Source organism: Mustela nigripes, chromosome 5 (genome assembly GCF_022355385.1).
Source record: "Mustela nigripes isolate SB6536 chromosome 5, MUSNIG.SB6536, whole genome shotgun sequence".
Classification (NCBI taxonomy): domain Eukaryota; kingdom Metazoa; phylum Chordata; class Mammalia; order Carnivora; family Mustelidae; genus Mustela; species Mustela nigripes.
This window is the reverse complement of record NC_081561.1, coordinates 140,321,233-140,337,278: the sequence shown is the minus strand read 5'-3', so window position 1 is coordinate 140,337,278 and position 16,046 is coordinate 140,321,233. Positions and strand designations below refer to the sequence as shown.

Here is a 16,046-nt window from a genome sequence, read left to right as displayed (position 1 = left end):
AAAGCTTCTCCTGAAACCCAAGTACCTCTGTTTGGAGTCCCACAACTGCCCGGCCTCTCGTTTGCTAGCACATTCTGCTGAAATCCTCCGTACACCTGAGTATGAATATTTTCTGAACAGAGCATGTCTTAGTTGAGTCAATTCAGCTAAGGTTTTTCAAGAAAAACGTTCTTTGTGTCAGAGCAAAATATGGCTCAAAAATCACTCCTTTTAACCCAAAAGCTTCTCCTGAAACCCAAGTACCTCTGTTTGGAGTCCCACAACTGCCCGGCCTCTCGTTTGCTAGCACATTCTGCTGAAATCCTCCGTACACCTGAGTATGAATATTTTCTGAACAGAGCATGTGTTAGTTGAGTCAATTCAGCTAAGGTTTTTCAAGAAAAACGTTCTTTGTGTCAGAGCAAAATATGGCTCAAAAATCACTCCTTTTAACCCAAAAGTCTTGGAGAATTCAAGAGAATTTGAAGGTGATGGTTTCCAACGCTAGCTGACGGTTCAAATCACCTCCGGGGTCATTAAAATGCCAGTGGTTGCACCACCACCTGGGGATTCCGACTGAGCTGGGCTCGGGATTTCAGCGTTGGGATCCTAACGTTCACCCAGGGCTGAGGCCCACTGGGTTGTAATGAGCTCGGCTGCCAGATGTAAGGGCCAGCTCTGAAGAGGTTCAGCTGACACCGATTTGAGGGCTTCTGGAGTTGAATTCGCAGAAAGCAGCCCGGCTTTGTGACTCTGAGCAAGCCAGGCATTATTCTAAAGCCTCAGTTTCATGTTTTGCAAAATGGGAATGTAAGGACCTATTTAGCCAGAGCGAATCCACCTTGGTTAAAAGCCGTTTTGTTGTTTGTGCAGGAAAACTCAAACTGACCCTGCCCGCCCACCCCAAGAAGCTTACTTAGAAGCAAGTCTGGGAAACCAGTAAAATATGGTCGGCCAGTTCCTAATAACAGAGCCCAGAACACAAGGACGAGTCAGGCCAGGTGGAGACATCCAATCAGTAAAGCACACATATTGTCTCCCTAACCACCAAAGAATGTGAACTCCACCTTTTGGGCGCCAAACTTGAGCACCAATTCTGACCAGAGTAATCGGTCAGTTCGAACAACTACTATAGGGTAAATTGTAATTCAATTGGCCACCTGCGTGTGACCTAACATGACTATGCAACTTTCTCTGTGTGTTACAATCTCATTGGCCACCTCTGTGTGGCCAGGCTTTTGCTCTATAAAAGGTAGCCTGTAAGATGGGGAGGGGTCGCTGTCTTCGGAGGCGGCCCTGACTGGTCAGTCTGACTTCTAATGCTTAGCATAGAATAGAGCTTTGGATAACTTTCACTTTGTTTCAGTCTCGTTCCTCTGGCCAATCAGTCTGACTTCTAATACTTATCATAAAATAAAACTTCAAATAACTTTCACTTTGTCTCAGTCTCGTTTCGTTTAATAACAGACCGAACAGGGAATACCTTGTAGGTTGCTGTGGGGGTTAAATGAGATGATCCCTGCAGTAATAGTATCCACACTGTCCACACTCTGTTGACTGCAGCGTGAATTGACTTTTGCCCCAGCGGAGACCCCCTGGCCACAGTATAATTCTGTATTAAATAAACTTGGTTCCACTTTTAGAACTGCCTGAAATGCACCTTGTTTGTTATTGTTAGATCACGTTGTGATTTAAATTCAACTTTAAAGGACTTGAAGCTAGTTTTCACATCTGTCTCATTGGGGACTGGGACACAAGAACATTTTTTATTGATCGTGTGCTCTAATTACATCTAATAAATGAAATAAATAAATAAAAAGGAAGACGGTGGGTTGCTTGTGGACAAATCGCTCCTAGCAATGATGCACGGCTCTTGCATGGCAGAAGGTAAGTGCCTGGATGTCCACTGGGCTCTCAGAACTGGAAAACCTGCAGGGATTGGGGTTCTTTCTGGCCAAGCGCTGCTGGGCCTGATGTGTTGGCTCGGTTTGAGGTGGTCTTGGTTGGGGTGTCTGTTGGAGGCAGACGAAGCAAGTCAAAAGAAAGAGATGTCATAATCTGCCTCAAGGAATTATGGTCAGTCTTGAAATATTTAAGCTCCTTTTTCCATATTCTGACAATTTCTGGAAAATGCTTGTGTATTTCTCCTGGTCCTAACATTACCCAGAGCAGGACCTGCAGCCCACGCTGGAAGTCACTCTGGTAGGGACCCCCGCTCTCTCCTCCGGGGGACTTACAAGCATTTCACAGCCCGCGGCACACAAATCACCAATTACCCCCTTCAGGGCTCAGTTTACCTATGTTCCTTCCCTCCCACCACATTCCCTCTCTTTTCACGTCTACAAATTACTCTTCTTATTTGTTTTTACTTTTTCAGTCCTTAACTTTCCTTCCTTTCATCTATTTCCATAATAAAGCAGTAATGATATGACTGAAGAGACAACGGCAACAGATTAGGTAACTTTGTAAAATAAATTCCTAGAAAGACAAGTGCTCTTGAAACTGACGCAAGACGAAGCAAAAAATCTCAACAGACCTGTGAAAAGTAGTAAGTGAATTCATAATCAAAAAACTATCCACAAAGAAAAGCTCAGGACCAGAGAGCCTCACTGGTGAATTCTACCACATCTTTTAAATGGAATTAATCCCAGTTCTTCATAAATTCTTCCAAAAAACAGAGAGGAAGAAACACTTCTCAACTCAGTCTATGAAGCTAATATTATCCTGATCCCAACGCCAGACAAAACAAGAAAAGGAAACTGCAGACGAAAATCTTTTATGAATATAGATGTAGAAATCCTCAACAGAACACCCAGCAAGCTAAAGCCAGCAACATATAAGAGGGATTATACATCACGGCTAAGTAGGATTTATCCTAGAAATCTGAGAAGTATGAGACAAATAAGGGGAAGTTTTGGTATAAAGCCCAGACTGCAGCAGGGTCTCGAGTCTGGGTCAAGGTGGGTAGGAGGAGTGGGAGGAACCAAGGGTCACAGTGTTTACCCTTTTCTGGGAGGAGCTGGCTCCCTTTCCGGTGTATGGGGACTGAGAAGTTGTTCTCTGCTCTTCTGACCTGTCAAGCTGCAAAGATCAGAGCTTCACAAAGAGTTTCTAGCTAGATGGGACTTTAGAGACAAATTAGTTTCAGGTCGCATTTTGCAGGTGGGGAAAACTGAGGACCACAGAAGCAGAGTGACTTGCTAATAGTCAGGGGGAGTTAACTGGTGAGAGCCAGGACTGGAGCTCTCACTCTCTGCTTCCATCGAGGCTCCTTCCCTCACCTGGGTCATGTCCATTGTTGTTCAAGTTACTCAGCATAGATGCAGGGTTGATCTTATCATCATGGATATCAGGGAGATGATGACAGTAATAATAATAGAGCTAATACTTATATAACACTCACCCTGTGCCAGGCAAGGTTTTAAGTGCTTAACATGCATTAACTCACCTAATCCCCATAGAAACCTTACAAAGGATATCAATGTTCCCATATTATGGATGAAAACACTGAGGCAGAGAGGTTAAGCAACTTGTCAAGGTCATTTACCCAGCAAGCGGCAGAAGCCTGGCTCTTTGCACAATTAATCCCTATCTCCTCTTGGGGAGAAGAAGGAAGGCCTCTTTCAAGCCTGGTGCCTGACTGTGAAGTGCACCCCATGTCGAAGACACATCCCTGCACATTTTTAAATCACTGCTGGAACAGCCCGGCCCTGGGACCTGTGCACTATTTACCAAATCTGGAGCGTACTTTGCCGGATTTTTAGATTTTGTCTCTGATAGGGAGAAGGTGGACCATGGAACTCAGCGATGTGGAATTTCTTTACTGTGGAGTCCACGGGAGTCAGGGGGAGCAGCTGGTCCAGAAAGCATATGCAGAATGTCATGTATCTGAACTTACGGTCTGCACATGTCATTAGGGTTGTGGCAGCTGGAGTGTTAACGATCCCGGAAGGCTCCCCAGGCTGACCTGTGCCTTGATCATTCCTTTACATCCCATGGCACTTTCAGTGCCTTGTCCAGAAGAGCTTGTACGCTTTTCTGGAAAGATCAGTGCACGCTTGGACAAAGAAATGAATGAAGCTCTTCCCCTTTCTGTGTGCTGGTGGCGACGCAGGGCTGTGGGACGTGGCGTCTTCCACCTCCACTTGGGTGAGCGAGGTAGACAGGGCATGAAGTCCAAGTGCTGTCAGCCTTGGCAAGTCGCCTGGGGTCATGGGGCCTCACTCAGTGCCCCCGGTCATCACTCAGGACGCCACGGTTACCAGGTTGGGCCTGAAGAAGCTCTGATGCAGGTCAGAGCTCTGCCCAAGCCCCCGATCTGACTGGCCCTTCAGGCATGTACCCTAACCATTCCTGCCAGGCCAGTGCCCTCGGGAGTATGTCCTTAACTGGGGGCATGGTGCGGGTCTAGATGGCCTGGACCCCAGAGGCACAAGGGCAATTCTGATGACTCTGATTAACCGTACGAAGCAAAATAACCACCATGTCCCCTTTGTCAAACCTGCCCTCTCGGTCTAGCATGGAGGCACACAGTAGGTGCTCAGTAAATGTTTGTGGAATTAACAAAGTGTGCTCTCATCCCGTCTTAACATAAAGTGGCTTAACAGTGTCAACACCCCGAAGGGGGCCTTGTTTACTTCTTAAATCTAAAGAGAGTGCAGAGCAGGGCGAGCTCAGTACCACGGGAGTCAGGGTATGAAACAAACCTAAGTTCATTGAGTCTGGTAAGGACCCCTGCCCTCAGAGGCAGCGTCTAATGAGGGCTCCTCCTGCATCCTTCAGGTATGTGTGTGTGTCCTGTCCCCAGACCTCTGCCTCCTCGAGGACAGAGGGACTGCTCTCCAGAGACCGCACATCTCTACCCCCGAGTCGAGTCCTCAGCACACAGCGGGGACTCAGTTACCGAATGAACTAGAGACACAGTGTGTGAAAGTTCGAGCACACATCCCAGGAGTTATCGGTGGGAACCATGGTCAGGATGGCAAACAGGAACTTTCTCCTTACAGGGCTTTTGTTGTGCACCTGCCGATCTCTGAGAAAGACTTCGGGACATGGATACTGTTGTCCATGGTGCCTGTTCACGGAAAGGAGGCAGTATACGAAATAGACACGGGCATTAGCCATCAGACTGGTTTTGGATCCATGAACTTGTGGCTATGTGCCCTGGGGCAGATGAATCCCCTCTCTTAGCTTAAAAAGAAAAAAAAGCGAGAGACAAGCAGGCCCCTTTGCATTGTTGGTTTGGATTCAGTAAGATTCTGCTCAAGTACTTTGCACGCAGTTGGTGTCACATAAATGCAGTCTCCTTTCCTGTGGGCCTCGCTCCTTGCGCTCTTAGTCCTCATTTCCCTCCTCTAAAAACAAGGCGGTGCCCCTTAAGGGCCTCTTGTGTGGGTGAGTGCGGACAGAACAAGATGTCCTGCGGCCGCTCTCAGAGTGGGGTGGCAGGGACCGTGCTGCGCACACTTGCCTCTAAAGGAGACACTTGATCAGCAAAGCAAAGCACCAGAGCTCGAACTAGACGCCCCTGCCGCCGACAAACAAGCCCCCGCAAGCTTGTCCTGGGGGTCCAAGCCCATTCTCATGGGTCTCGGGGAGGAAGCGGTTTCCCTGAGCGCTTATTGAGACAGCTTTGAGACTGTTGCTTCTAAAGCAGTTCTCTCTAAGCGGAAACAAAGTGTCCAAGAGGCTCTGGTTTTCCCAGTCTCCCCCAGAAGACAGGTCTTTGATCTGCTTGTTACAGAAACTCTGTTTTGGGTGATTCCCAACTATAAAGAATAAATAGCTCCAAGTGGGGTCACATCGGGTTCCCTCCTGAAACACTGAGTTTCTTTAGGGAAATCCATTCCAACAGAGGAAAGCCATGGTCTTCCAGACACCTAAGGGTTTTTAAGAGACTGACGGTCAGAGCCAGAGCTGACGGTGCTTTTAGGCGCCTATGGAGGGACTCCCGCCCTGGCCCCAAGTCTCCACCTGCAGACTGGAAACAAAGCCTGTCCGTATGCCCCACCTCGCAGGACACCTGGGAGCCTTCTTTGGCGAGACTTACTCAGTTTGGGCTCCGAATGAAGAAAACCTTGTCTGATTATGAGCATTAAGCTGTGCATGGCTGATCTAGGGTTTGGGCTGAGAGACAGGTGAACTGGCCACCCAATGCATAGAGTGAGGCGAAGGCACGGAAAGGGACCACCCGGCCGGCCCTGCTGCCAGCACTGCTATCTCATTCCCTAGACAACGCCCTGGTTCTGTGTAAGGGGGTTTCCCATCACAAGGTGCCACGTCCTGCTCCTGGAGGACTTTTTGCACGTGTACGTCCCCTTACACGACCCGACCTGGAACACACCAACCACTCAACGGCCCTCATCCTTTGCTGGGCACAGCCTTCACTTCACGCTTCCTTCCCCCCAGTGAGACTTTCAGTGGGCGTCCGGGAAAGTTTTCTAGCAGTGCTTGATTTGTTACTGGGTTAGTGACACAGAAGCAGAAGAGAAGCCTTTGCGGGAGCACTGGGCCTGCCGCAGGCACCCCTACCATGTCGCTCTGTGACTGCGTGGCCCCGTACGCGGCCATCCCGTTGGACGGTGCGGCTGGCTGCGGCGTGTCGGACTGGATGTAGCCTCTTCTGTCGATGAGGCTGCCAGAGAAAAACCAAACCAAACATCGGAAGAGGGAACAAAAAGCCAAAGGCGTCATCAACCCTATTTTCATTCCCATTTGGGACTCCCTGTTTCTGTCTGGCCCCAGTGCAGGCCCCTGGGGGTACACCCCCACTTAACCTTCACATCCAGTCAGGGACTGATTCTGTCACCTCGGCCTTTAAAAAATGCCCGTAGCATCTGTTCCCTCCCTGTCACCTGCTGCGGGCTCCCATGGTCTCCCACCCCGTCCCCCTAAGGTTCGTCTAGCGCCCAGTCCTCATAAGGTCTCTCCGCCTGCTTGCCCTGCTCTGGGGTCACTCCACCACCCGCCAACACTCCTACTACTTGTCCCCACTTCCCACCCCGGCCTCAGTCTGTGCCTTCTTAGGACAGGCACCATGTCCCCAGGTCCTTCCTCGAGTGTGTGACACCGCAGCCCCAGCCCCGCCTGCTCGCACCGGTGTCTGCGGTCCCTGCACTGCTCCGGCTCTGGGTTTTCTTCCCCAGTCACTCTCCCTTCCACTCCACTGTCCAAAGCCCCCAAATCTTGCTCTTGCCCCTTCTCTGGATTCTCTGGGCCCTGCACGGGACCCCTGTAGTGGCACACACCCCTTTCCGCCTGGTGTCGCCAGGGTTTATCCGCAGCCCCCCCCCCCCATCTAGCGGCCTGCCAGCTCCAGACCACGGCCTTCATCTTCCCCCAAAAGCACCTACCCCGACCCCACGCCCACCCCCATCCCGGACCAGGCCCCTCCGCGGTCCCCCAGCGCGCCCTGTTGGTCACGTCCTGTTGGGGGGGTCCCCCGCTGGCCGATTTGCATCTGTCGTGGCCTGTAAGCATCACGAGGGCAAGAACCAGGTGTTAATCATGGAGCCCCACCACGGACGCCCAGTAGGAGCTGTGCAGAAGCTTGGTGGCTGAATGAGTAGAAGTGTGTCCCTGTCTCTCGCTGGCAAGTGCCCAGAGAACAGTAAAACCATCTCTTCTGTGGCCCCGGGAGCTGTGGCCCAGACGGAAGAAACGGGAAGCTTTATGCAGCCATCAAAAGAGCCGCCTTTTTTGCTTCCCAAGAGAAGGCTCAGTGTTCCTTGAGTCTAAGGGCAGGACTGCAAAGGGCAAGCGGGGAGGTTGGGCTGAGGAGTGGCCGCTCCTTGTGCGGCCCCTGCCGCGTGGGGCTCGGCCGCTGGCCCCGCAGCCTCCGCAAGATGCTGCAGATGCGTCCCGGTGCCTGCGCGCCCCCTCCTCCTCCCGAGGGTGGCTGGCCGGTCCCCTGAGGCCGCCCCCCTCCTTGTCAGGTTGCCTCTCAGGAGACATGAGTTTTTCTAACGAGCACCAGCGGGTCTCCAGACTGCACAGTCACAAGGCCTGGAAAAATACTTGTGACAATGGGATTCTCTCTGCTTCCAGTTTCGGTTGGATTCCCAGAGGTTTGGAAAAACCAAGAGGCGAGCGACAAGGACCTCCATCTTCCAAAGGTGGGGGGCGGGTGCTGGAGCCCCATGCCGCTCACACCGAGTGTGTGACCCCCTGCAAGGGCACAGAAGATCAAGTGGGAAGAGCACAGAAGGGTGGACAGCGGTCATCTGCAGCCCACGGTGGGCAGGAGCCTTGCAGGTCCCCCGGGGCGGACCCGTGTGCAGTGGGGCTGAACTGCGACTTTCCAAAAGCTGTGCTGAAATCCTAACCCGGCTACAGGTGAAGGGGAGGAGAGTCTGCCTTTCAGTGAACTCTGGGGTCCCTACTCACGGAAGTGACACCGTGCTCCAGGACACGGAAGTGCCCCGAGCCCTTTGTTTTATTTTTAGGTCACCGAGAAATTAAGGGGCTTGCAGGGGGTTTCATTCAGGAGCAGAAAAAAAAAAAAAAAAAAAAAAAGAACGAGGTCCTCAAAAGAGTCTGAAAGGACAGAAGGGACAACAAAATGAACTTCGTCTCGGCCTGCATCCTCTGTGCTCAGCATCCTCTGTGTTCAGCATCCTCTGTGTTCAGCATCCTCTGTGTTCAGCATCCTCTGTGTTCAGCATCCCCTGTGCTCAGCATCCTCTGTGTTCAGCATCCCCTGTGCTCAGCCTGTTTCGTGGACCAAGCACACACTCAACACCGTAACACTCTGCCTCAAGTCTCCTTTCAGCCCTCACGGTGGCCGGGAACCCCTCTAATCTGGACGCCTCCTTGCCCTCCCCTCTTGCTGTGCCTTCTGTGGTGCCCGCACTCCTCCACGGGAGCTCTCTCAGGGCTTCCTCGAACAGGCCCTGCTCTCCTCTCACCCCAGGGCTATGGCACGTGCTGCTCCTGTGCGTCCTCCCCCAGATTCCTTCCCCCAATTCCTACGCATCCTTACAACAGACGACAACTTTGGCCCCCTCCTCTGGGAAGCCCTCCTGGGTGTCCCATGGAACCTGCACCCCGCCCTCTGTCACAGCCACTCTTGGACTGTGTAGACTGTGTTCTGTTCAACCTGTCAGTGACAGGATGACCCTTAGCACTGGCCCACAGGGCCTGACTGATCACACCTTGGGACCTTCTGCCGTTCCAATTTTCCATTCCCTCTGCTACACTTGTAGGAGAAACCCCTTTCCCAAACCTGGCCATTTCCACCCCGCAGCCATGCACAGTCCTGGGGACGGGACCCGTGCAGGGAACCAAACGTGGGTCTTTGTCCTCATGGTTCCTAGTTCTCAGATGGAAACATGAAGACATCTCCCAAGTATGTCGTTACACCGTTTCGGAAGACCTCGGGAAATTCAGGTGCGTGAGGTTAGGCCCGCTGTGGTTCGTAGTCCCCACTGCAGAGGCTTGGCTGGGATGCCCGTGGAGGGTACTGGCCCTCTTAGGGCATTGGGGTGGGTGAGGTAGGGCAGAGAGAGAAGGGGCAGAGAAGGCGACAGGAGGGAGAAGCAAAGACAAGCGCCCTCCCCCTGCCATTTCTGTCCAGGGCCAGTTCCGGGAGCCGGTGGGCACAGTGGGAGAGGCCAGGGGCCCATTTTCCCTGCACAAATCCAGGAGCAGGTCACGTGGTTCCGAGGGGAGGGCCGTCCTCAAGAAGCGCCCCATCCAGAGGGACTTGGGCTCGGGAAAGAATACAGCCCCAGCTCAGCCACAGTAGGAAATTTTATCCAGTTGTGGAAGCAGTAGATTTGGTGATGAGATTTGATAAATAAATGATACAAAGTGGGGGAGGCCACGGGAAGGCTTGAGACAAGGACCAAACCAGGCCCTGACGTGCGCCTCCTTTACAGGCTGAATAGCCGCACAAAAGGCTTAGGTCGATGAGGTCGAGCAGCACTGAGAAAGGGTCTGTGCTGTGCGTTGCGCGCGCTCGCCCACGTGACTTCCCACACGTTGGCTAGTCAGCTAGAGACGACTGGGCCGGGGTCAGAAATTCTTGGCCGGACCTTGCTGCCCTTGCGCGGGCTCTAGACCACACCACTGTAAGACTGAGCTGTGCTTACACAAACTATGTCTTGAGTGGCCTTGAAGTCAATACCTCTGGCGCTAAAAGGTCTGCTATTGGGGCTTGGGAAATAGATCATGGGAAAGCTTGAAGGATTTTCTGTGCATGTTGCAAACTCTTTAGTAATCAGCTAAGAATAGATACTTTCTTATGATTGTTTCTGTTAGCTCTATAATGCCTCGCAGCCTTGAGCACAATCCGCTCTATGGGACATCCTCCTCCGTGCTCCTCCTGCTGCCCCCGTCTCTTTGTCTCTTCATTTCTTTTCACCGTCCTCTTACCCTCACGTTCCTGGTCGATTTGTCGCACCGGCCGTGACAACAAAGCAGCGCCAAAGGCAAATCGAAGAACGGGGAACAAGAAAACAGATTTGTTCCAAATGGGAGACTTCGAAATTCCTTTCCTGGGTTCAGATGCGTTTCAGATTTGGGGAAGGAGGCCTGTTCCGCTGTCCTTTGTCTATTACGCTCCTCCGAGGCCCCTCACTTGGACCTCACGGCCTGGCCCCATGATCCACAAATACAAGCCAGTAGGAAGCAAAGCCAATTGTAAAGAAACAAGCATATCCTGAGGGGTTTTCTGGCCCAAAGAGCCCGAACAGGGCTCCTGGGTGGGTCTGGAGGTCTCCTGGGGAAAGCCTCGCACCTTCCCAGGCACGTCTGACGCCCCAGCCCAAGGCGACCTTCCATCCAGAGCCTTGGCTGTCCCTGCCTGCAGCCCTTCCTCGGAAGAGACCCCCGAGGGACAAGCCAGGGGGCTCTTGAGGGGCCGCAGTTTGGGGGGAGAGTGGCACAGTAGGCTCCCAACTTTCTAGGCCCAAACTAGAAAACGATCAACTGCTAATTACCCAGTAGTGCCAGTTATATAACCCGTTAGTACGAGGCCTCAGGTTTATTTCTGGGGGGAGGGCAACACTCTTACTGCCCTAATGATATTTCAGTGAGCCTGATGATAAAATCGAGTGTGCCTTCCACGAGCACACATTGACCATGACTGGCCACGGAGGTCCAAGCACAGAGTGGGGCCACCTCAGAGACCACCCGCGGCTCTCGTGCAGTGCATTTATGCATTAAGAGGCCAAAAGGGAGGAAGTAGCATGTTTTGGAAACTCATTCTAGAGACTCGGAATATGTGCTTAATAAATACATTGGATGATTATCCAATGACTCTGTTGGAAATGCTCTACCTGACAGTCGACTCACAAATAATGAGGAGCCGACTGCATTTTGTACTTGGGTAGCTTCCCCAGGGGGTGCGGGGGGCAGCACGTACATCCCTCACTCGCACTCCTTCTGATGCCAGAGCCTGGGTTTGGGTCCTGACCAGGGGGCATTTACTAGCTCGGCAAATGTGGGCACATGTTGGAACCTCCCTGGGCCAATTTCCTCATCCACAAAATGGGATAGAATTGTCCCTACCTCTTAGGTACAGAGCAATGTTTTTTGTTTTGTTTTGTTTTTTTAATTTTGTTTTGTTTTGTTTTTTAAAGATTTTTATTTATTTGACAGACAGATCACAAGTAGGCAGAGAGGCAGGCAGAGAGAGAGGAGGAAGCAGGCTCCCTGCTGAGCAGACAGCCTGATGTGAGGCTCGACCCCAGGACCCTGGGATCATGACCTGAGCCGAAGGCAGAGGCTTTAACCACTGAGCCACCCAGGCGCCCCAGAGCGAGGTTTTAAAAGCTGATACATATAGGGACGCCTGAGCGGCTCAGTTGGTTGGGCAGTAGATTCTTGATTTTGGCTCAGGTCGTGATCTCTGGATTGTGAGATCGAGCCCTGCATAGGGCTCCACACTCAGTGCCGCCTCTGCTTGAAACTCTCCCCCCACTCGGGTGCACGGGCTCTCTCTCTAAATGAATGAAATCTTTAAAAGCCAACACACATAAAGCACTTAGAGCGGATCAAACACTGCTCGTGAACGTCAGCGGCTGCCATCACAGTGCTGGCGCGTTACCACCGCCATGGAAACTCAGCTCTCAGCACCCACTTCTACAGCTTTCCTAACTGCTTCCTCCATTGCGTCCTGGACCCCCTACTCGTCTAACCACCACTCTCTCTTCAGCACGGATGCTCAAGATGACGCCACAGTTAATGGGAGTCACATGCCCCAGTTTCCCCATCTTGATCCTTCGGAGATTTTCCTCATCCTTGACAAGCATTCAGTGAAAGAACCAAAAAGATGACAGGAACAGCACCATAAGCAGAGCCAGATCTCTACTGCCCCAACGCCACGTCTCCGTGGCACAAAGCCGACCCCTGGCCTGGCGATCACCCAGAGGGTGCTATCAAATCTAACAGCGGGTTTTGTGGCTGGGTCTCTACCTCACAAGGCCTGTGCTGCCACACACACGTTGTTGGCTTTTCCGAGGTCTGCAAAAGCGCCTGACGCTTTCCGAATCTCACCTCGGAGAGATGGGCCCGCACAGGGCAACACAGCAATTGGTGAAGATGTTCCCGTAGCTGTAGGGATTGTAATTTTCTTTGCCTCTTTTATTTGACCAAGATCCTTTAATCTGAAAGAAAAAGGGAGACAATAACACCAACGCCACAGCTGAGGGAAACTGGATTGGAGGAAGGCCATAAAGAATGCGAAGTCATCTTTACTCATTTCTTTGCCAGGAGAAGCCGAGACACTTTCTCCAGAAAAACAGGCAAATGTTTTTTTTCTCTCTAATGTGAACCAAACCTGGGTCACATTAGAGAGAAAGTAACATTCTTTGGGGACAATAATCTCTTGTTTCTATTACATGGCTCCAGAAGGTCAGCTCACATAAGCCTGTGGAGGGTTTTTCAGACCCACAGTTGGCGAGCTCAGCAATAGTTAAATGAATGAATGGTGGCTGATGGTTAACACGGCTCCCCTGCCAACTTACAGCCTAACGGAATCTGGCCTCACAGTGTTGCCCAAATAATCTCACAGATGCGAATATCCACAGCTACCAAATACAAGTAACTGTTAATATTCTCTTAACTCACGTATCTCTCCAGGCTTTAAGGTGATCTGACCGAATCTGAGGTAGTTAATCGTGGTACTAACAGAAACTGTCAGAAGCTAAATATTCAGAGCAGAGAGGACCAGGCTGTGAGGAACCTCACCATCAGGATTTCTCTTTGTATACCTCCTCTCTGGCCTCATTAAGGACACACAGGCAATCCCGGACAGAAAGTGAAACTCTGGGTCAGGGTGGTCTCCTCCAGAAACGGAACTCTCATGTGGTAAACCTGAGAGGTGGATTCATTCGTTCACCCTGTCAGCCGGCCACGGTGTCCTTTCAGGGGACGTGTAACAGGTTGCTCACAAAACTACTGAAAAGGAAGAGAATCTCCTCCCTCAGCGTCTGGAATTGGGTGTCCCTTAGCCAACCTCAGAATCTGACTGACATGGTCAGAAAGTAGGACAATTCGGAGATCCCCAGCTGGGAATCGTGGAGGCTGATGTATGAAGATGCTTCCACAACATTCTTGGCTCCCAGAGGCTCACACCTGGACTGGGATATGCAGAAGGCCTTGGCCCCCAAGCTCGTCTCCTTTCCCCCTCTGCCTCTGGACACAGACGCCTACACCCAGCACCGCAGCCCGCCAGGAACTTACATCTTCATTCGTCGTCTGGTTGGAGCTGATCAGGTACGTGTGGAAACCCGAGAGGCCGACAATAGACCAGACGGAGAAGAAGCACACCACGGCCTCCAGCACAGTGGCCTGGAGTCAAGGAGCAGAACGGGGAAGGCAGGGGGACTCTCAGGGTGCCCGAGGAGCCAGGATGACATGAGGTTTGGATGGGAAACACCCACAGACACTCCCTAAGGCCTTTGAGCTTGTCTTGCTTCGCGTCAGGGCCATGCCTAGTCAGAGCGGCGTCCTTCAGGCTGGCAATGTGTCCCCTTCTCTTCTAACCTCACCTCGTTCATGCTCAGTGAACCATCAGTGGGCTCCCTGAGCTGTCACATCGACAGTTACTTCTCTCCCCCAGTCTGGTGTCAAGGGTAGGAGTGAATTGTCACAAAACAACAGTTGACAGTTGGGCACAGGTCTGGACACTGGTACCTGGGAGCCTGGGCAGGCCTTCTCGTCATGTTTTCTCTCTCCCTGACGGTCCCTTCACCCAACGGTGGCTGCCCGCCCCCCACTATGAGTGGGCTTCTGAGCCAGGGGGCCGTTTCTCAGAGTGGCATCGGGGGAGGGGTATTTCTAAGTCAGGGGACTTCTTTCCAGCCCCTTAACCCATGCTGACACATGGGGCCATTTTCAGCTAGTCGACGGGTGACTAGGAAATGCGGATGCTCTCCAGACATTGAGGGAGGGGGAGTCCAGAATTCCACAAGATGTGCCATAGCCAGAGGAAAGTGTGGTGTCCCTCAACAGATGACACAAAACAACCTAGAGTGTCTTCCTTCCCACGAATGTTCATGAAATTCTATTTACAAGATATAAACATTTCACAGGGAAAACCAAAAATATCCATCCTAGGTCTGGGAGTTGAAATACACACCATGCATCCCCCATCGATAAGTCACATCAGGCTTGGAGAGAGCAAATCCCGTGCTTTCTTTATGCTCCCAAGGACAGAAGCCATAGAATGCTGTAGTAGACCATCATTGATTTTTTTTTTTTCCAGGATTGGAAATAATTCATCTTTAGGCCAGAGAAATGAACACAGTATTCAGTGTGGTGTCAGAATCTGCCATGTCATTATTAACAAATACCATCGTCCACGCACATGGGGTGGCATGCGAAACGGGAGAAGCCACCAGGCTCCTGCCTGACTGCCTTTCGGCACCAGGATGAAACAAGGGCTGTGCTCTGTGTGACGGAGAGATATGCTTTACTCTTCGAAGGTTTGAATTTCTAGAAACCGCAAGCACTCAGAAAAACACTACTCTGCTGTTAGATGGACACGTGAAGAGGAGAACGTTCTTCTGCCAGCTAGCTAAGAGGGAACAGCCCCAGGTACCCAGTCTTCCAGATGCCAACATCTGGGGGTTCCCAGCGGGCCTTGTCCGTTCCTCACAGAGACAGGCAGGAGGCAGACAGAAGTGAGGAGTAGCTACATATTTTGAGAAGGGAAACTAAGGCACCGCTTTGGAAAAGCAGGTAGGTATGGACACATGGGGAGGACCGGTGGGGGTAAGAGAGAGATGCAGAAAAGCAGACCCCATGCCAGGGGGACCACCAGCCTGGGCACCCCCTTTCATTTCTCCCAGGGTTGTCCAGATGGGGCAAATGGTGATGAGGGGAGGCTTCGGGTGCACCTGGGGACACACGGATGGTAGCCCTTGTAGCAAAGATGGTCTCATTCTCAGCTGCCTTCTCACAGGTGGGGGCTCACAGATGCCCCTCCTCCATCCCCGGCCCCTCCAAGGGACAGACGGGGCAAGCAAACCCCGTAGGGTGTAAAGGCAGAGGTGAAGCGGAGCCCAGGGAAAATGATGGAGGTGAGCAGTGGGAAGGCTGATTCAAGGAAAAGGGGGTTGCATTAAGGCAGGTGACCCTGGCAATGAATTTGCGCAACTGGAAGGAAAAGACAAGAGCTAGAAAGGTCAGAGAGGAGAGGACCCATGACACGGAAACAAGCAATGGTCAGGGTAGAGAAGAGAATACAGAATGAAGGCAAAGGACTTATTTGCTGAATAATACATGAAGAGCCAAACTTCTGTCTCAGGAACACTTCGGTGTTGCCAAAAGTTTACAGTCGGTTAGAACGATGGTGGCGTCGTAACAGACACAAATGCTAATGCATGAACCATCTAAAAACAGGCATGCCCATGCAGGAGGATCACAGCATTTCAAGTGGCTTCTGCCCAGCTTCTGGCTGCTGCCCCATTTGCAGCGCCACCTAACATGACCACTCGTCGGAGGAGGCATTGTTACCAGCGGACATGTAACATTCAAGGCTTACAGCTCCAAAAATAAGCTTGCAGTTTTCTGTATTAGTATCTCATGAGCTTTAGAGATGTTTTATAAATAGCATACGG

General features: G+C 51.6%; 1 protein-coding gene across 3 annotated transcripts in view; it reads right to left on the bottom strand.

Annotated features, from left to right (window-relative positions):
* The window catches only part of ZDHHC14 (zinc finger DHHC-type palmitoyltransferase 14), a 266,729-nt gene that overhangs the window by 10,802 nt on the left and 239,881 nt on the right, over positions 1-16,046 (bottom strand). For all 3 annotated transcript variants that reach the window (XM_059401334.1, XM_059401336.1, XM_059401335.1), the window contains exons 6-8: positions 13,666-13,768; positions 12,478-12,587; positions 6,511-6,613 (exon numbers count right to left, since the gene is read on the bottom strand). In XM_059401334.1, the coding sequence (XP_059257317.1) occupies positions 6,511-6,613; positions 12,478-12,587; positions 13,666-13,768 (316 nt within the window). The remainder of the gene's footprint in view (positions 1-6,510; positions 6,614-12,477; positions 12,588-13,665; positions 13,769-16,046) is intronic.